This window comes from Scatophagus argus, chromosome 6 (genome assembly GCF_020382885.2).
Source record: "Scatophagus argus isolate fScaArg1 chromosome 6, fScaArg1.pri, whole genome shotgun sequence".
NCBI classification, from domain to species: Eukaryota; Metazoa; Chordata; class Actinopteri; family Scatophagidae; genus Scatophagus; species Scatophagus argus.
In genome coordinates this window covers 3,897,535-3,919,263 of record NC_058498.1, presented here as the reverse complement: position 1 = coordinate 3,919,263, position 21,729 = coordinate 3,897,535, and the positions used below count along the sequence as shown (strand labels likewise).

The 21,729-nt window shown below is 45.1% G+C and overlaps 1 protein-coding gene across 4 annotated transcripts in view; it reads right to left on the bottom strand.

Moving 5' to 3' along the window:
- sox2 (SRY-box transcription factor 2) overlaps positions 1-21,729 on the bottom strand; it is a 152,821-nt gene that overhangs the window by 25,245 nt on the left and 105,847 nt on the right. The window contains exons 4-5 of one of the 4 annotated variants that reach the window (XR_006843517.1): positions 21,023-21,337; positions 12,768-12,901 (exon numbers count right to left, since the gene is read on the bottom strand). Coding sequence is in view for 1 of the 4 variants with exons in the window: in XM_046390715.1 (XP_046246671.1) it covers positions 16,278-17,246 (969 nt within the window). In the remaining 3 variants the exon portion in view is untranslated. Of the gene's footprint in view, positions 1-12,767; positions 12,902-15,013; positions 15,094-15,349; positions 18,690-21,022; positions 21,338-21,729 lie in introns of those variants that run through there. The other 3 variants (XR_006843523.1, XM_046390715.1, XR_006843516.1) reach the window with 3 other exon arrangements.

Sequence of the window (21,729 nt, the reverse complement as noted above, 5' to 3'; positions counted from 1 at the left end):
GTTTTTCATGAGTAGACAGTTTACTGGGAGATTATTCACAGTCTGGTATTTAGCCTTATTAGGCCACTGCTCCCAATACAGCCTTCCCCTCCCACCATCCACGGCCACACTGAGGCTGTTTGTTTGGTTCCAGATTTTGTCTTTTTATTATTTTGTTGTTTTTTTGTTTTGTTTTACATTTTTCCTCTCTTCATGAAGTACAAACAAAAGTTTATTCAATACACATAGTGTCCTTTCTGTTTTCAGTTTACCAAAGAGTGAGAAAAGTTACTTCAGGCATCCAAGGATCCTGTTTGCTATCTGCTCACTGGACGATGTCAGCCGAGTGGAAGTTGGAGAACTTCAAAAGTGAAAATAAAACTGTCCTTGTTGTATAGATGACAGTCATGACATCCTACAAGCCACTCGAGGTATTTGACACTCGAATGGAGAGAAAAAATATGATTAGCCATTTGCTAGAAGGACTGATGCTGTTATTTTCCCTGAGAGAGCAGACTCATGTTGGATGAATCTGGTAACTGTGATGTAGCTTTTGCTCACAACTGTAATGAAAAAGTGCTCTGATTTTAGCACGGTTATAATTCACACCTTCCATCGGCTTTGTCTACACAGCAACCACATTCAAGGCTAATTGGTAAGAGCGTTTAAATCAAATGTGAAATATTTGTCACTGGTGGGCACAACATAAACCTCTAGTGCCTCTTTCACACTGGACAAAAAACCCCGCAAACATCTGGATTTTGTCTTCGGCTGGAATCAGCATTCATTGAGCCTTCAGAGTCAAACGACTCTGCAGGGGGACATCAGCATTTACGGGCTCCATCATCGGTAGACATGAAGACGTGACCCCCGATTAATTATTTAATAGTTAATTTAATAAATTAATTAATTTCCCCCCCTTTTCTGTCATGATGTCATGAGAAACATTTTAAGAAAAGTTACAATTTTGTGTGAATGCACATTTTCACTTTTATTATTTAGAGAAGTGACATTGAGTTTTATATGAAACAACAAGTTTGAACTTTTTTCCAGCTGCACTTCTTCACAAGCTGTAAACTTCCTAGTATATGACATTTTATTGCTAATAGCTTCCGTCAAGTGCCATTGGGACCTCCCTCCATGCCGCTCAATATCCTGTCCTGTAGGAGGTGGTCAGAGGGTCCCTTCCTGCTCACAGAGATTCACAGACGTACAGAAGGAAAGACACACGGCCCGTCATCATTGTATGTGTGCATGTTAAACTGTAAATGTTTGACTGTGTGAGAGGAGCAATTCAGAGAGATCTGATGGAAGGCGACTCAAAATCAATAGGCTGTTTGTGTCCCCAGGCTAGCTGCCACTCACCAGCTCAGAGTCTGAAGTGACTGATCCGTCTCTGCTCTAATCTGGGCTCGACAGCCTCACCTGGCTCGTTCCCAAGGCCACACACTCTACGTACACAGGACGAGCCAAAACTCCCAGAACCGGGACAGTCAGCAGCGGTACATGCTGCCAAATGTCCCGTCTGTCCCAGTACTGCCAGTGTTGTTGACTCACCACACACACACACACACACACACACAGGGACATAACACTAAAAGCTGAAAAGGAGAGAGCAGTGTGTCCCGTCCTGTGCAGGACTTCTCTTGTCCTGTCCTTCCCTTCCCTCTCCTGTCCTGTTCAATAACATTTTGTGTTTTTTTGTGTCCTGTTCTGTTCAGTCCTGTCTCGTCCTGTCCTGTCTCGTCCAGCTATCTCCCTTTTCGCCAGGACCTTTTCTGTCCAATCAAGTCCAGTTTTATCTTGTCCTATCATAACCATCCCTTTCATGTCCTGACTCGTCCAGCTTGTTCTCATCCCGCCCCGTCCTGAGTCTGGTCCACTAATGTCTCGTCCTGTCCTGATCTGTCCTACTTGCATATTCCTGTCCAGCATGTTTGCACTTGCTTTGTGCAGTAGAATAACGCAGTAAATAATAATTTAATAAAGTATAGTAATAAGAAGAATAAAATAATAATAAAATAAATCATACTTTCATATTGAAAGCTGCTAGTAGAATCTTTTATCAAACTTTTTCTCGACCCGACGGGCCGCTACAGAGCACCGAGCACGTCCACATCGAAATTCCTCGTCCACGTTAACCTTCTCGTCTCCTCATTCAAATGATTCAAAATAAATTACCAGCACATCCTTTAATGTGCAGAGCTTCTCACATTGTAGGAGTATTTGCTTTGTGAAGACATTCTCAACACAATTTCTGCGTGGAATTCGTCGGATGAAATCCTTTGTGTGAGCAGGTATCGCTGGCACATCTGCCGCATATTTTCGTTGATGTATTCAGTCCATTTTATGTCCTGTGCTGACCTGTCCTGTTCTCTTTTAGTTTTTTATGTCCTGATAAAAATATTGGGTTTTGATCAGAGAAAATTTTGTGAAGGTGAGGTTCATTCAAGGTTTTTCAAAGTTTTCTCTTTCCATTTAAATATATTTTAAAGGATAAAAAAGTCTTTTGGCCATCACTCCTGCTCATTAAAATAAAATAATTGAATTGCTAAAATCCGAGATGCTGTAAAATTGAGTTGCTTAAACTAACAGGAATGAAGTGAGTAGTTTTTATTGTCTCTAATACTCCTTTAAATCGAGTTTATGTTCATTGTCACCAGACTGTTTGGCACGATGTGATCTGCAGGTTGCGGTGATGCGTCTTCACATCGGAAACGAGGCTGCCGGGCTAACAGCGCCGAGTCTTCCCCGAGTCCCCCCTCAGGGCTGCGTCGCACATTCGAGCTCCTTCAGTCGGTAAATCGGTAAATGATCCAGGTTGTCATTTAATCAATATGAACAGGCAGCAGCTGTCACACATTATCGTCTCCCCCGGGGGTCGTTGTCAAGACGCAACATAAAAAAAACGTGTGTGTGTGTGTGCGTGCGTGCGTGTGTGTGTGTGTGTGTGTGTGCGTGTGTGTGTGTGTGTGTTTGCGTGTGTGTGTGTGTGTGCGCGCGCGCGTGTCCTTTCATGTTTTATTTGATCCATTTTTCACAGGCCTTTATGGTGACAGCCAGGCTAAATGAAGAGCACACACTGTGGCCAAAGCACACGGGACTGTCGGTTATGTATTAAAAGAAGTGCTTACATCATCTGGTACTGAAATAATAAGCTGATTAATCAGCTGTCACCTGACAGAAAATTAGGTTCCAATTATTTGGACAATTAATTAATTATTTAAGTCATTTATCAAGCAGCTGATTGTGGCTTCAGAAACGCGATGATTTGCTGTTTTTCTTCTGCTTGGTAATAATTGTCTCTCTGGGTTAACAATGAAGAAACAACCATTTAAAGACATCTTGGAGTTTTTGAGGAGTTGTGATGTGCATTTTCCAGCATTTTATAGACAAGTCAATCAATCAGAAAAGCAACTGATCTATTGATCAAAAGTGAAACTAAGAGTTCAGACCGCTTTCCCTTAAAGGTTAAGATAAATCACAGCCTGAGTTTGCTGAACTGTTAATCCAAACTGAGTTGTGCACATAAAAAAAACAGAAAACCAGAATAAATACAGTTTGGCTTTGGATGTCAGTGTGGAAGATTTGCGTAAAATGTCTCGACGTGATTTAAGACGTTTAGATTTATTTGTTTCTCAAAGAAAACATCATTGCAAAGCCTCTGATGTCTGTTTTACATCATTTTCTTGCCACAGCTCGCACAGACAACAGAGCCAATGACAGGACGGCTTTCAGGATGTTATAATCCTGCAGGGGGTATTCCTCTCCTCTTTCCTCCTCTCCTCTTTCCTCCTCTCCTCTCCTCTGCTTTCCTCACCTCTCCTAACGTGAGACAGTGAAATCCCATCCAGCCACTCTGCCTGGCCTTATAGCCGGCAGGGAGGGACATGTCATTTCACTTGTGTGCATGTGAGTGTGTGTCCCTTACTGCGCAACACACAATGACAAGAGCAGAGGGAGGAGGCAGGTGGAGGTGGTGGAGGCTGGGGGGGGGGGGTGACAGGGCTCTGATCTCTCAGATAGGGAGATAGCCACCTGATTCAAATGGCTCGCTTGTTCCCGGCAGTCACTTGATCGGCGTGTGAACTGACTCCTCTCTTATTTACAATCAAATGCTGCTGCACTGACCTGCCCAGCCCAACCCAGGCCAGACCCTCCCTCTCTCCCTCTCTCCCTCTCTCCCTCTCTCCCTCTGCCCTATATTTGCCATGTCTCTCTCTCCCTCCCTCACACACACACACACGCAGGTGTACTCAGAAACGCTGTGATGGAAACTTCCACAGATGAGGCTATTTATGATCACGCAGCCTTTTGAAATATGAACTAAAGTAAAGCTGGTGTCATAAGTTGACATGATAAAAAAAAAAAAAAATCATCCATAACCACTTGAATCAAATCACTGATTTACAGACAACATTACGCTCCCCGTCGACAGGATTTAAACCATTCATTGATAAACTTATGAGGGGAATAGAGAGAAAATCAGAGAATAACAGGTTTTTAAAGCTCTCGTTGTGCAGAAGTGAATTCGTAACTTGTGAAAAGTAACAGAAGCTCATCTAAAATTCCTCCAAATGTGCCTCAGTCTGAGTGCGGGAGAAACAACTTCAGTCAACTGCATCTGTCTGCCTGTAACTGTCCTGTGTGATTATCTCTGTCAGTTGGCCCCGAGGGGACACCCACACTGAAAGAGGCCACTCTTCCATCCACAACAGCTTCTGTCAGAGAGAGAGGGAGGCGGAGGGGGAGACCTCAGAGTCACCAGCTCCAGAATAGCCTCACAGTGACTGATGCAATCAATCGAAATCTACACTTCGGTCAACACGATCGACTGGGAACGAGGTTTTACGCTTCATCAAAGGAAATTGCTCTGCATAGGAGCCGAAACAAATGCGGAAATGTAAAGACAGAAGGGTCTTCCGAGTCTTCACGCTTCATTTTTATCCAGACACGAATGAGATCTGAGCCGCACACTGTCAGCTGTGCTTTATATACGGTGCTAACACACCATTCAACACGACTGTGTGACTCATATCAGCACAGTGCGGACCAGTCAAAACAAACCGATGTATAGATACTCAGCCTAAATGAGCTCTATGTGAGATTACTGACGTGAGCTACTGCATAATCTGCAGGATGACAAGATGTCTGATTACATTACAGCACAAACTGTGATATCATAATGACATTATCATCTTTAAGATTAACGGAGCCAGCAAATCGATCTTGTGGAAGCTTTTATGAGCCCTGATGTTAAATGGTTAATAATTAAGTGGGGATTCCTTCTTGACTGCAACTGATATTAGTGTCAGGCTTAACTCGGCTGTAGCTGCGGCTGACAAAAATGTATTTTACCGGCTATAGTTCAGGTTTTATTTATTTTACTTGTTTGAGCAAACTTGAATTATCTAGAGGAAATACATCAAGAAGGATTCAAGCTGACGGCTGTGCTGTTGTCGTTCCTCTATTTTTATGATAAAGCTTGGAGTAAAATATGATCCACGCTGTCAGTAGAAGTGTAGAAGTGCTTGTTAGATATGGCGACTTGTTTAGCCAGCAGGTAGAATGCAGTGTAAGTAAATCAGCAGAGGTTTGCAGGTCAGATGAATAATTCACCACAAAGAGATATGACATTTCCACATGGAGGGGATGTGATCTGGGGTGATGTTCTGTGTGCGGTTTGTTCTAACAGTCCAGGGTCTCCACACTGAGGGGTCTAAATTCATCTGCATGCGTCTGTTACTGAGGCCCCTGACACGAAAACATTTGGCAGATTTGACATTTAGAGGATGCTTTGATCCAGCAACGGGTGATTTTATCTGATGTGCCGATTCTTGAAGAGAGGAGGAAATAAGTGCAGGCTGAGGGAGGTGTGTGTGTGTGTGTGTGTGTGTGTGTGTGGAGCTGGGAGTCATGTTGATGTCACTGACAAAGCCTCTGAACAACTACAGGATCTCTGTGACACTTTGTAATGTAAGACTACCCTCAAAACACATTAACACCTTGTCTCGTGGCTTTCCTGCAAAAGAAAACTCACATCACGAGTGTCGACTAATGACGCGTGGAAACGAGATCCGACGCTTTAAATTCCAAACAAATTAGAATTTGCTTCAATTGTTTATTTAACGTATTAGCAACATCGGCTGGCTGATAAAGTCTGTACATAAAAATCAGGGGTGAAGGCCTGCGCTTTTTGTTGAAATGTTACCTGATTAAAAGTTTTAATCATAGCTTTACTACGTTTGTAAACTGTTATTAGATCATATATAATGAAGACAGTCACAGTTCAACTGTGCAGTTGCATAAAAACACAATATCAGTATTGATTAAGTGTTCAAGAAGTATAATTAGGCCCTTCACACTAAAGCGTACTGTAGTCTTTGTCAAAGCCAAACCCTTCTAATTGGGATCCTGAACACCTCAAACACCCTTTAGCAGCTAAAAAAAATATATACATAACATTATGTTCACTTTAATTATCACTTTGATACTTGATGACTTTTTTCAAATTTCAGGAGACTTGCTGATTAACGCCATTTTTGAAGTAATAACGTGTTTCAGGAGTCAGCGAAAATGACCCATTTCTTCTTCCTCTTTTGAATAACTTTGCAGGTATTGTAATTATTACAAGTACAGCGACGGGTGGGGTCAGTGGGGTGAAGCCAGCAACAACAAAACCTCCTCACTACTGTTTGATATCGTTAACAAATTCAGATTTTGCATAATCACATTTGTAACAGTGTCACTTGGATATGTGAAGATTCAACAGCTGATAGATAGATAGATAGATAGATAGATAGATAGATAGATAGATGGGATAGATCGATAGATAGATAGATAGATAGATCACACTAACACACGCAGGCATTCAGTTTCTGCGGCATCCATTCAGAAGGCTCGCGCATGTCCCCGAGGGCTGTAGGCGCCCCCCCTCTTTGTGGCTGCCCCACACCTTTTGTAAAGCTTTTATTCTGAAAAGCTACACATGCAGCACAGGCGAGCAAACCACGGCTACTGCGTACGTGCACGAGGGAACCAGAGTGTGCTGAGGGGGCTAAAATACAAAAGAGCTTATAATAAAGTTTAAACTTGTAACAACTTTCTGCTTTTTCTGACTGGGACGCCTTACATGTGTGGAACAAAAAGGGGCCGCTGAGATGTTTCAGGGGAGAATAGTGTGTCATTTCGAGTGGACCACTGAGTAACCAAAGCCATCAGGGCAGTGATCACCCCACCAGACCTAAAGGGAGCTCAACCCGGCCAGCCACAGCACATGAGGCATCTGCATTTACTGCAGCTGTACAGTGACTCTTAAAGGCCGTTTGTACGACAGAGAACGCGCTTTGGTCACAGCTCTTAACTAGAGGGCTGGGCAGAGTAAATGAAGTCTCGAGTCTGCAGAGAGTCTCTGTTAGCTTTGACGAACAGAGTGACAGCTGTCACATGTGAATCTCTGCCAACCCCGATGAGCTCCAGCAGTGGATCCCTGCGTGAGCTCGTCTCCTGCATCGTTAGAAATACCACAGCCTGGTCAGCCTGGACACATCTGTCGTCCACGTCCGTGAACCGCCTCGCTCCCACTTGCAGTTCTTTAGTTTGCTGTGTGTTGTGGTGTAAAAGCTTCTGAGATTAATGCAAAAGCTGTTGATAACAATTATCCTGGTCGTCCAACGGAAACAGTAACCCGTGAATGTCACACAGCATTTAGTGTGACTTCCTTATACAGCAACTCTGACTCCCAGCATGCAACATCCTAACGACTACAGGGCTGCTGAAATATGCAGTTTGGTTTGGAATGAAAAGTAAAATAATTTATTCTGTTGGTATTTATTTTTTTCATTTAAATTTTTGTATATTCGACTTATTTTTGTTTTTGTTATTATTCTCTATCAAGTCTTTTTAAAAACACACACACACTCACTCACATTGAAAGCCACGCCTTTACAGTCCCCCCCCCCCCCCCCCCCCATTCATTTCTGGATGTGTGATATTCTAAAATAGGACAAGCCTCCGCCGTCCCCCTCCCCGTTTAATGTGCGAGTGGAGTTGTTGGTCAACAGTTGGGTCGGGGGGCCAGGCGGAGGGAGGGGGGGGGCCGGGAACAATGGACGGTGCTGTTGTGCGCTGGAGTCGGTGGTGGAGGCACAGAGAGAGAGAGAGGGAGAGAGAGGCTGACGACAGAGTGAAAGAGGTTAGTGTCTGTGCTGGGAAATGAGACCAGAGGAGGGGGGTTCCTGTGTCTGTTGGCTTGTTAATGATGATTCAGTCCCATCAGCTCAACAGCCTTCTCTATCAAGGAATGTCTGAATGCCTCCAGCTCAGCGGTGCCATCACACAAAACAGATTTGTAGCAGTAAAATTCTGATTATATATGCTTTTAAAACCAACAGTTCACCCTGACACGCTCAAATATAAAATTAACTGGTGGCTCACATGAACATAAATCAGAAAGAAATCAGAGCTGCTCTGATGTTTCGTGAAATCTTTTAACTGTGTCGTTTTCAGCAGTTCAGAGAGAAAACAAAAACAAAACCCTCATTTCTTCTTCTCGACATTTCGGACAGTGAAGGGGTTACCGGTCAGGCTTTTGAGTGTGGGTCATCTTGAGTTTCGCTGTCAGGTTTTTATTTTTGATTTAGTTATTTATTTATTGCGAAACGAAAAACGGCTTTATGGCAGCGAAATCGAGAAGCGCGTTTTGAAAATCGCTCCGATTCAACAAGTGACGGTGCCGGAAGTCAAAGCTGTGGGCCGAGCAGCAACAGCTCAGCCAACTGGATCCCGGTCTGCAGAAAGAAGAAAAAAGTCAGCGACTGACTGCGGGGTTTTGTGTGAATCCAGCAACGATTTTTTGTGTCTCCACCATCTATTCTCCCCTGCCTGCCCCTCCCGGGCCTGCCAGGCTCCTTGAGCCGGCCAGTCAGCCTGGAAAGCCGCTGACGGGGTTCCAGACCAGCGACGTGTCGCGCTGAGCCAGGAAAAATGTTCTGCTTCGAAGTCCTAAGACAAAAAGGCGCACATGGTCTTGTTCTGTGCCTCTTGGTTGGCCCATTATAGACAAATCGGTACTTTTTATATTATCACTTTCTGCTATTGTGAGGTTTTATTTTCATCCGACATTCGCACTGATTTCCATGACACATTATATCATCAAGGTGCTGCCTTTTTCTTTTTTTCCGCTTGCACTGGATGTGCAGATTATCCCCCCACCCCACACCCCCCACACCTCCAAATTTCCGGACAACAAAGGGCCAGCAGACCGAGCACCACTTTCACTTGTAACTGCATGATGGGCCCGTGCAGGCACCTGTTGCTTCAAGCTGCATTAACGAGCCGAGAGCTCAAAGTGTCCTCCAGGAAACAAAGAAAATAGATTAAACGAATAAATAAAAAGTACGATATTGCTGAAGACTGAATTCGTTTATTTATGTGATTTGTTCGAAGCCAAAAGGCCTCCCCAGCGGCTGTTCGCACTCAGGGTGTGCAGACGTAACGCCTGAGAGCCTCGGTCCCCTCCTCGCTCTGTGGTGACCATATAGCCTGTGAGCTGATCTCCCAAATTGGAGCTGCATTGTTCTCTTCCCAACAGCAGCCAGCGGGCTCAGCAGCCAGCACAGCCAGCCAAGCGTTTGACGTTATTAAATAATAAAGAGATGCTGATCTGGTTGCATTGTTGTGGAGGGAAAAAAGGCCAATTAGCGCGCCGTTATACTGTCATTATGACTGTATTAACTCGAATTAGTTATAAGACAATATTCACGTTGACACTTTACAGATTTTGACCATAGGGAATATTGGTCTGTACAAAGAAATAATTACATGCGGCCGGAGGCGCACTTGATTTATCTTTTATGAATTTAAACTGCGACTTGTTTTACATTCTGAAGAAGAAGAAAAGCAACACGAATTTTGGAAAAACAATTGTTACTAACAAGAACAACAGATTAATGAGATATTTTGGATTAAGAGGAAGGTGCCTCGCTGTCTGATCACACTGAAATGTATTATTCAAAATGACGAAGTAGGAGTAAAGTTACAAACTTCCAATTCAGTAAGTAGTGGGTTAGACTGTGGGGGCTGAAGCAGTAATAATTTTACTTGGAACTGCTGGAAAATTGGGGAGTAACAGCAGCTTTTGTGTAATGAGCTCAACTGATTTACTAGCGACCCTGTTCTTTTTATGGCAGAGCTCAGATCAGTTTTAGCGCAGAGCTGAAGGATTTCCCTGGCAGGCCACAGTACAACAGGCCTTATATTGTTGTTTGTCGGCTCCTCTCAGAAGGAGAGAGAGAGAGAGAAAAAATCCCCATCCACCCCCTCACCCCAGTGTCTCCCCCTCTCTTGCACTTTCTCCCGGCCGACTAATCTCCTCAGGATGCAAATCAGGCATCAGAAAACTTCTTCTTCACCAGTAAACTCCATTAAAACTTCACGTTTTAGTTCACACACCTGAGAGACGTTTTTCACCACCACGTCACACAACTTTATCAAACTGGGATGTCGTATTAAAAGGTAAATTTTCATTTCTGTACAAAAGCTTGACGAAACATTTGACGTTTTACGCAGCCACGGGAGCGCGAGGCTCTCGGGCGCTTTACAAGAGCCAATCAGAGCCAAGTATCAAACACTACACGAAAAATAAAGTCATAAATCCCCCTCAAAATATTAAGTTAGATCATGGAAGTAGCTGAAAAGCGTTTTAACATAAATATATTAAATGTAACGTCCCAGCAGCTGCAGGTGAGGCTGAGTCTGCACTATTCGCCATTTCTTCGTCATGTTTACGGTTTTACACGGAAAATCTCCGGTCTGTGAAGTAGCATCCATCTAAATGTTCTGATATGCATTGCAGCAGAAGTCACAAACAGCCCTGAGTAAAGGCCACATGTACTCCGTCACACTGCTCCTCCTCCTCCACCTCCTCCTCTGCCTGACAGTAAAGTCACGCTGAAAAACAAAAGCGGAGACAAAACTGTTGATGTTTCTCCGAGAGCTGTGATCCGCTGCAAACTGCGCCTTCCTCTAACGATGGCGCTCTATAAAGCTGTCAGCATCAATGAGCAGAAATGATAAACGGACCTCGAGCCGCTGGTGACGTGGGGAGAGGGAGGAAGGGGGAGGAGGAGGAGGTGGAGGAGGGAGGAAGACGAAGAGAGCAGGAGGAGGGAGGGGGTCGCGGAGGCCTCTGAGAATGCAGGCCGAGAGCAGCGCGAGGCTGATGGCATGCTGGTCTGTGTCAGTGTGTGGTCCTATTCAATGGAAGTGTGTGTGTGTGTGTATGTGTGTGTGTGAGAGAGAGAGAGAGAGAGAGAGAGAGAGAAAACCCTCCACACACACACCGCCCGCTTCCCTTCCCTGCACCTGCGCTAGATCAGCAGGCTACTGGCTGCCATTCAGTCCCTTTACGCTCCTCCACACACACACACACACACACACACACACACACACACACGACAGCTCTCTGCTCTGACAGTTTTGCTATTCACCCATCGCCGCAGCCCTTTCTCTGTGATGAAGGCAGAGATGCCGGCCAGCCTCTAAATAAAACTTCTGGGTTGCAGAATAACAACACGACACGGAGGGGAAACATAAACACCGCGTGGCTGATTTTTTTAGCAGCTTTCTGTTTCATTTACGCCACATCCAGTCCCGCGGGACGTTCACTTTACGAACTTTTTGGAGAAGCATCGCCACGGACAGACGCCCACACTCACCGGGCACATGAGAGCAGCTTAAAGTGGCAGCTTAAAGCAGAGGTGGCCTTGTTCACGTGGGGAAACAACACGGAAAATGTTTTTATGCTAAGACTACTAACAATTAATTAAACACACTCCCGGTTTAACGTCGTGTTTACATGTTGTGAGCACTGATGTGTCGTCTTGCTGTAATTCTCTGTTTTAGATTTGGCCGGCATGGGGAGGCGCAGGAAAACGCATCAATTATTTTTAAAGCATGTAGATTTTTTTGTGTCGTGATTTTATGGTAAATGAGGTTATTTTAAAGGCCCACACATTAAGACAAACAGCCAGCCACAGTTCCGCCCGGCTCCAACAGGCCTGTGCATTACCATTTGGTTTTCATCATGAAAACTGGACAAACTTTAGACAAAATATACAAAATGAAACCAGCGGAAACATGGAGGAGCACCAATGAACGTGTGGATGACGTCATGACCCCCCCCCCCCTCTTCCTCATCATCATCCTCAACGTGGTGAAAAAGGAAAGTGGCTCTCGTGGTGTTACAGGCCACTAAGCTCGTTTTGTTTATTTGTGAGAGTGTGCGTGTGCGTGTGTACGCGGGTGCGCGTGCGACAGGGGGGTCATTTGACCTAATTTCAAAAATCTTATAATCTCAACAACAAACACGAGATTTGGAAGGCGGCCAGAGCAAACTGTGGACCGACACACCCAACTGTGTCCTCCATCTTCAATTTTCTACAAAATTCTATGAACTTATTTTATTTATCCTTTTCCTTTATTACCTTTGATCCGAGGCCTCCTTCCCGGCCTCCACCAGCTCCAACCAGCCAGATCCAACACTAAACTGTAATCTGTGCTACAACACAACATGAACAATAAGACATTTTTCTTCAACTGCGAGAAATTCAAAGTGTGAACGCCTATAAACACTTCAGTGCTGTGATAAAGGCCACTTGAAAGCTCTAGAACCCGAGCTCTTCACACACACACACACACACACACACACACACGCCAGGTTATCATAGATAACATCTGGGAGCCTTTTTTTTTAAGCAGGGGTGAAAAAAGCAGAGGCGCGCGCTTACCACCTGTTGCAGTCCAAATATCCTCGAGCTGCGACAGCCAGACTCTGCACGCGAGCAACAGACGGGGAGATGGATGGGTGGATGGGATGAAAGGGATGTAGAGGAACACCTTGACCGGGCCTCCCAGCTTCTACCTACATCACACAAAACACACCTGGTTGGTTGCTCCGGTTGTGACTGATTTTTTTTTTTTTTTTTTTACCGAGAAGCAATTTTTCTTTTGTTTTAGGACGATGAAACGACCAGTAGCACCAGACTGCGTCCCTCACTGTGGGGTCAGGAGAAAGTGTCACGGCGGATTCAGCCCGCGTCCGGGAACATGTTGGACACTTGATTCCCTGCCTCACCGGCAGCGCTGCTGTGCCGTGCTGTGCCGTGCTGTGCTGTGCTGTGCCTTTATTTAATGTTTGAACAGGAGCGCCACTGAGCTTCAAGCGTCCCTGAGATTAAATCACATTTTGGAACGCACAGGGGCCAAATGCGGGCTAATATTTTTCTACTGAGATAGCGCGATATCAGTGTTTTCAGAGCGAACATTTACCCTGTCCTAGTCTGTGACTACCTGGCCTCGCTCACATGGGAAGGGACGGTTTTATGTTTAAGACCTTTAAGGCGGATTTTGACGAATTACAATAATAATAATAAAAAACACCCTGTCCAAATAAAAAGCAAAATCTAAAATCCTGAGAAAAAGGATCAGCATCAAATACAAAACGATAAGAGTGTGAAACGCCTTGGCTCTGGCTTTGTTTGCCGTTTAAAAAGCACTCTGGGCCTTGAGTCGAGTATCCTGACTGTGTCAACATATCATTTTTACAGGCGTCACAAATAACATGCAGCTTTTTTTTAATATGACACAGAGAACATAAGATGACCGTCATATGCAAGCCAAAGCATTTCCACACACACGAAGAGGTGCAGCGTTCAGCCACGGAATGGAAAACAGAGCGATCCTCGGCGGGGCCTCGGGGCCTTCACGGTGCTTCAGAGGGAAGGAAAAATGAGGCTTTGATGCGCATACTCGTCCGACCTTTTCAAAAACACTTTGTTTATCACCGGCTATTACAACCAATTCAGCGTCTCGGATCAATAATTAATGGAGCATCCAACGATCCCTTGACCCCTTGAAGGTCCGGGTGGGAGACGGAGAGGGTGGAGGGAGAAGAGAGAGATGGGGGAGAGAGATGAGGGGGTGGGAGACAGAGGGGAGTGGATGGATAAATACCGAGGGGCCTCTTCAAATATTCATCTGCCGGTTAATGTGAGCTCCGCTCCCCCGGGATCCAGCCTGCAAGACACAACGGCCCTAATCTACCTCGCTGTGAGCGCGCGCGCACACACACACACACACACACACACACACAGACAGACAGACACACACCCACTCCCCCCAGATTTAAAACCGTTAGTTAAATTCAGAGCGAGCAGTTAGCTCATCATAAGGATTATTATTAGTATCATAAGGGGGGAGAAAAGCAGCCTGGCTGGCAGAGGGATGCATGGGAACAGTTTGGAACCGGTTCCGACAGGAGGAGTGATGAGGGTGAGGAGTCACCGTGAGAACCGGGGTTAACGGGGAACAGCAGGGCCCGTTTGATTAAACATTATATTAACATGCCCACACTCAACGTGGAGCCGCCGGCCCGACTCCTTTCCCCGGAGGGCTCAGCTTCAGGGGAGACTAACTGAACATTTGGGCCGATAAAAGCAGCTCCGTGAGCTGGAGGGGAGAAATAAACAGCAGAGAAAGCGTCCAAAGCGTAACACACCTCGTTAGACAAAAGCAAACAACCAGAGGAACTGTTACAACATCCAAAAAGGAGACAGAAAAGGCCTGAGCTCGTGAGATCAGGCTGCTGTGGATACTCAGAAATATCCACGTGCTGATGTCACAGTCCAGTGTCATTAGAAAATAAAAATCCTCCAAATGACAGAAATCCCCCCGTCAGTTTGCACAAATCTGAAATAACTGAACGAGTGTAATAAATCTGAATTATGCCTAAACAAGATGTTGGCATGGCAGCGATGTCTGGTTATTCCTCCCTCAGTCTCCTTTTTAAAACCAGGCCCAAAATAAAAATAAATCTACAAAATAAAATATGGTGATATAAATGAGTGAAATAAATTCTGACAGAAAATATATATTAAAATCTAACGTGGGCCTCGACAACAACACTGATTAGTTGGATTTATTATTTTTTTAATTGATTGATTGATTATAGAAGAGGAGAAATGACAGTCTATACCTGGGGATGTTGGGCATTTTGGTGGTAAAAATCTTCCCCTTTTTAGGAAACAGGAAACAAACTTTAGCTTGATGGGGCCATCCGCAGGCACTAGAAAATAGAAACGTGGTTAACCACGACGCACAAGCTGAATTATTTCTGAATAATTTCATGAGAGCTTACAAGAGGCAACGTGACCTCCATATGCAGACGTAAGTGTTAAAATATGAAATGTCATTAACATCAAGAAGGGAAGACAGAAAAGCTCCAGAGACAGAAGACAAGTCAACATGTGAGGACAGCCTGCACGCATGAAATGACTGAGAGAAATAAAATCAAAACTCATACAATTTCAAGTATCCAAATTTCCAAAATTTATTCATTTCAAACTGCATATTGAAAAAAAAATATACTCAGCTGAAATTGTAACTGTTATAAGGATGGTATTAGTTCCGGTATATATATATACATGGAGTGTTGGCTTCTGCGTACAGGCCACAATTTTTAAAATACAACTACGGGAATGAATTTTGAAATAAAAACTTAAAATATCACAGTAAATATACAGAAATTGTACAAATCAATTAGAAAATAAAGAGCACAAGCGTCATACCTCTAACAGATGAAAAGTGGGAGACGGAAATATAAATTAACAACCTATATATTTTAAGCTGTATGAGCGGAAAAAAACGCTTTATCATTTTTTTTTAAAGAAATTAAAATGTTTAGTAATATTGACCTTAAATGAAAAAAAAAAAAAAAGAAACAGCATTACCTGCTTCGTTTTATGTCCCTTTTCTTTCCAATGTTTGCAGTAATAAAGGAGCATAACTGATCGCCCCCACATCAACTGCAGCTCTGCCACTTTTAATATTTTCTGCAGAACTGGAGTTGCTTTATGTTAAAAAAAGGAAAAAAAAATGCAACCTCTTGCAGTTCAACAAACAATTTCATCTGATTGTAATGTGTCTTTGATAAATACTGTACAAAAGGTGATTGCAATAATAAAACATTTGATTGCGACTCCCACTTTCTAATCTTCCAAACTTCATCCACCAGTGAAGAGGGAATCTCCTACCGTTCCTCTAGAGCTTCCTCAGAATAAAATGAAAGAAAAAAAAGAGTCGTGTGTCCTTTTCCTGGAGACTTCTATACAACTTTTCCCACCCCGAAATTTTTCTGTACAAAAATAGTCCAACGTTAATAGTCCACAGTTTCTCTTATAAAAGTCATTTCTCTCTCTCTCTCTGTCTCTCTCTCTCTCTCTCTGTTTGCTGTGTGTCTCTTACATGTGTGTTAAGGGCAGCGTGCCGTTGATCGTCGTCCCGGGCACGGTGCTCTGGTAGTGCCCGGACATGTGTAGCCTGGTCTGGGCGGTCTGCTCGCTGACCTCCGCCCCGGGCAGGTACATGCTGATCATGTCCCTCAGATCTCCGCTTTGGCAGCCCGGGGCGGCCCGGTGGGACGACGAGGTGACGACGGGGGGGCTGGAGCTGCTGGACTCGGACTTCACCACTGAGGAGGGCCCCATGGAGCCCAAGGCGGTCATTCCCGGCGTGGTTTGCTGGGAATAGGACATGGAGTACGTCGGGGAGCCGTTCATGTAGCTCTGGGAGCTGGTCATGGTGTTGTACTGCAGGGCGCTCATGTCGTAGCGGTGCATGGACTGCATCTGGCCCGGGTTGTGCGCGTTCAGCCCCGGGTGTTGGTAGCTCAGCTGGTCCTGCATCATGCCGTAGCCACCGTTGGTCCAGCCGTTCATGTGCGCCGCGTAGCTGTCCATCCGCTGGTTCACCCCACCGCCCAGCCCGCCCCCCACCCCTACACCGACTCCAGCTCCCATCCCGTTCCCTCCCGGAGCCAGCAGCCCGCCGGGCAAGGTGTACTTGTCCTTCTTCATGAGGGTCTTGGTTTTCCGCCGGGGCCGGTATTTGTAATCCGGATGCTCCTTCATGTGCAGGGCCCGCAGCCTCTTGGCTTCGTCGATGAAAGGTCTCTTCTCGCTTTCCGACAGAAGTTTCCACTCTGCGCCCAGCCTCTTGCTTATCTCCGAGTTGTGCATTTTGGGGTTTTCTTGCGCCATCTTCCTCCTCTGGCCCCGGGACCACACCATGAAGGCGTTCATGGGTCTCTTGACCCGCTCCGGGCTGTTTTTCTGATTGGCGCCGGTGCCGGACGTGTTGGTGTTGCCCGAGCCCCCCGTGTTGGTCTGGGGAGCTGGGGGCTTCAGTTCAGTTTCCATCATGTTATACATCAGGAACAGCTTTCAGTTGGAGCTCCCGAGCAGAAGAGGAAAAAAAAAAGCCCACACAGAGACAAACTCCACAAGCCAGAGGCAGGACAGTGAGGAGCGCAGCGCTGCTGCTAAAAGTTACCTGTCGATTTTTCTCTGCAACTTTTTCTCTGGACAGAAAAACAACACGCACCAAGCCGCGTCTCCACACACTCTCCCTCTCTCTCTCACTCTCCCCTCTCAGCGAGTGTGTGTCAGAGTGCGTGTGTGTGTGAGTGAGTGTGTGTGACAAAGAGCCTTCTCCCAATAGGTTCCTGCTATGTTGTGTCCACAAAACTTCTCCCGTCGCTTCTCCGAAAAAGCATCAACAAACGGTACTTTTTCGCCGCTGTCCGCCCGAGCCTTGACAACTCCAGATAGTTTTTGAACAAGTTAATAGACAACCATTCATGTGACGGGGCTGTCAGCGTATAAATGGCTTCGACCTGGCCAATCAGAGCCGGCCTGCTCCCCTGACACACCAATGGGAGGCCGTAATTAGCATAAATGGGCGGGGTCTGTGCTGCCCCGAGACTCACACACACACACACACACACTCAGGCTGCCCATATGAGCCAATACAAAGTACATATTTACTATTTCCAGGCTTATGGAGATATTTCTCTGGGAATATATACACGGTGGCACTTTGTGAATATTTTAAAGTATTAAACAGAGGAAGAGGAAGGGGAAAAAGCTTGCTGACTATTGTAGGGAAATTATAAAATGTCGCCTTACAAACTTGCTGAGTCAAATAGGACAAAAAAAAAGTTTGCTAATAAAATCTATGTATTAAAATGTCTAATGAACAAGACAACTTTGTTATGTTTTGGGCTTATTTTTTCCAGTTAAATGTGAAGTCTAAATTCTAACAAACCCAAAGTCTAAAAGGTAACATAGAAGTAAAAATACGTAGAAAATTAATTTTGAAAAAACGTTAAATAAATCCAACAAATTATGACATTAATGGTGTCAGTATCATCTCGTGCTGAAGGTGGGGACAACATTGTTCTCGCATCCCATCCAAGTCCCGGCTGACATTCTGCTGTTCAAAATCAAAAAGTCACTAATTCGCCCCCACTTACGGCCCCAATAACATAACAACACTTAAATAAACTTTGTTAGTTAACTCAAAGCATTGAATGGCGGTGGTGTGTGTGTGTGTGTGTGTGTGTGTGGAGGGGGGTGGCTGGTTTTTAGCGCTGAAAAGAGGAAAGGTAATCCAAGATGTTTCCCCCAGTCTTTTGTTTAGTGAAGTTGAATGCCAACACACAGAAGGCAGACGGGCTCATCTCAGCACAAATAAGCGGTTTTTGTTTGGGATGTTGTCGCTACATCTGTCCGGACAAAGACCCAACTCCACTCCACTTCCAGCGCCACAGCTCCGCTGTTGTTGTTGGGGCTTTGTAGTGGAGGGGATACGGCCTACCGGGGACACGAGGGGAGGAGAAATAAAGGTGAGGAATATTTTAAGATAAAGTGTGTTTGCACAAAAGGCACAGCTCATTCATATACGCCTGAACAAGCGTGTCAGCCAATTAGTGTGAATGAAAAGCGGCCTCCACCTGTTTCACTTTTATTGTGGATCAAACCGACCAGACTGCGATTGTTGCGAGATGAAATCGAAAGCATGGCGTTTAATTCTAAATCATTCACTCATATGGTTTTAATGTCCAAAACGACTTAAGTTTGTGGAGGCTCTAAGTGCTGGTGCCACTTGTTTTGCATTTTTCACCCTCCCATGAATTTCAACCCAAAGCGCCAGGCGTCCTGCTGCGTGACACCAGTGCCGCCTACTGGACATGCGGAGAACTGCACGCTGTTCTAAAAGCCCGGACGGGGTTTTCTTTTCTCACATTAGGGAGAGAACAGGTAATGGCTGCTTTAAGAGGCTCGGTTACATGCAGAAAAAAAACATGCTAAATATATATTCATATATATTCTTATAAAATATATCTAGTAGGCAACAACAGCAAAAGCACTGAAAAGCACCTGAGATACTCCGTCACAACATGTGCCTGTCTGGATCTGCAAGCCAGACAATCCCAATAATTAAAGACAGATCAAGTACATACACCTGAAATAATTTAATTTATATGCGTGTCTCCAGATTAAATCATAATTGAAAGTGAATAGATCAAGCCTTATTATTTTGTTTTAGTCATTTGATAATAAATGGAGTAGCGGAGCCCCCTGCTCTCATTATGCCGGCCCCGGCAACCTTACATAAGATTCATCTTGTGCTTAATAGGCTGCGAGAGGCGACACATGCAGCTCGGTCCATTATAATGCAAGGTTGAAATGGGCCGCTCGGCTGCTATCTGCATCTGAGTGTGTTCCCCGCTACCTCTAATCTGCTTATGATAATAAAGGAACAGCGGGGCCCTGCAGCTCTCTGAAAGCAGGCCCCATCCAGCCGGGAATGGCCCTGCATCCACAATCATCCTGAATTAAAGCCGTTGTTAGACAAAAACCAGGAGAAACTAGCGGGGCGGCTCCCTCGGACCACTTGTAAGCCCCCTGCCACACCAGGATGGGATGGATACAGCAAATATAACGAGCAGCACGCTGTGATATCAAAATACTGTTTTGTGGTGGCACAAATTTAAGGTGATGGGATCGCTGCAAAAACATGCGCCAAAAAAGGAGCAACCAGAGCAAAAGAAAAATTGTTGTAACAACAGGCGCGCAGGGAGGATGTCGAGTCTGAACTCTGGTCAAAGTGACGTGAAATTTCTGAGCTGATAATATCTGAAGGCTTGTGTCCTGCGTGTCAGCTCATCCACACGCGCTGTGAATGTAAACGGGCCAAAATCCGGGTCGAGAAATGAGCGTTTAGACCCCGTGTTAAAGGGAAATTAAATGAAAACTTGTACATGGCAGCGAGCGGGACAGGTTTCAGGTGACATGGAGACAAACTTGTCTTTTCTCGCCACTAGGGGCCGTGCCAGAGGCTGCAGGCGCAGGCACACAAAATACTTGATGGAAACACAATCAGGGCCGGCTTGGAAATAATTCTGGAAAACATTTATTATTATTATTATTATTGTTAATTATTAGCATTTCAGATAACGCGGGGGTGGAAAGTCAATTTATGAGGACGTGAGGAGTGTTTTGCCAGATGCTGATGTGAGGCCTGCGGTTTGTCTTAATGTTACTGCATTTGATTTGTTTGGTTTTCTTTCCAAAATAGATTCAGACAAATATTTGTTATCATGCGACAAACTAAAATAAATCGGATTATATCGTAAATCACAAACGCGTGTCAGGTAGCAAAACTGACAAATTTCCATCCTATAAATCAGGCTGCGGTGTATTAAAATACAAAGTGAGAACACAAGTGGAAGCTTGAGGATAAATTCTTCAAAATGTCGAACAGGAGCGCGTCAGTCCGAGTAAAGAAATAATCCCGAGCGGTTTGTTTGATTTGTGATTCAAACCTCATATTATTGTTGAAAATAAATACTGAAAGAGGAAAATACATAAATAAAATAAAACTGCATGAAGAAAAACAAATTAGTTGAGCACATATATTGTGACTGCACACATAAACCGTGCAGAAAACCAAACCGGCCAACAACAACAACAACTCAGACAGTCAGTCAAACTCCTGAAGCCATGCGGTGTCATTCCACAGCACGGCATGTTTTACATACACACACCAACATGCTACACACCGACACACACACACACACACACACACACACAAACACACACACACGCACAGGGCTTCTCCTCTCCACCGCACTCCAACTTACTGCCAGTCTGGGACTTGTCTTCCTCTCGTCTTGATTGGCACAAATTAAACAAGATGCCATTTCGCTCAACCTCCTCCATATCCTCCTCTCGCTTCCCCCCGCGGCGAGGAAGCCTCAGCTTGTCCGGGACAGAGTTCCCGACGCCGGCTGTGAAAGGTCCGAGCGGCAGCCTGTGCGCGCCTGCACCGCTCGCATCCGCATCGCCCCGGTAGTCCGCACGCTTTCCATCCGGCAGCCGGCGCGCTTTGGCCGGCGTGCAGCAGCCGTGGAGCCCCGCTGTCTGTCTGGAGCTCCACTGTCTTCTTTCCGCGAGCCCTGCAACAAGAAAAGCCGTTTATGGCGACACACAATGTGAAAAGGGGGCCGATTTAAAAAGGAGAAGAATGCAAGCAAGAACAACAAAAGTCAGTTATAGCAAAGTCTATGCCTCTCCTCTCCTATCTTCCACCCCCTAGCTTAGCCCACATAATGAGCAGGAAAAAGCTTTATATTTTGTTCACTGGGTATTCACAGATAATTTGAAGCCATTGTTTCTGCCACAGATGGTTCTTTTTAATACAATAACGGTGCTCTTTGTGAATAGCGAGCCCACAATAAAAATCTAAAGCGTCCTCCTGAATAACCATTTTGTTCTCTCTTGTATAGGCCGAACAAAAGCGCCAGTGAGGTAATGGCCTGCCTTATTGAAAGCCTCAGAATGGGGATTT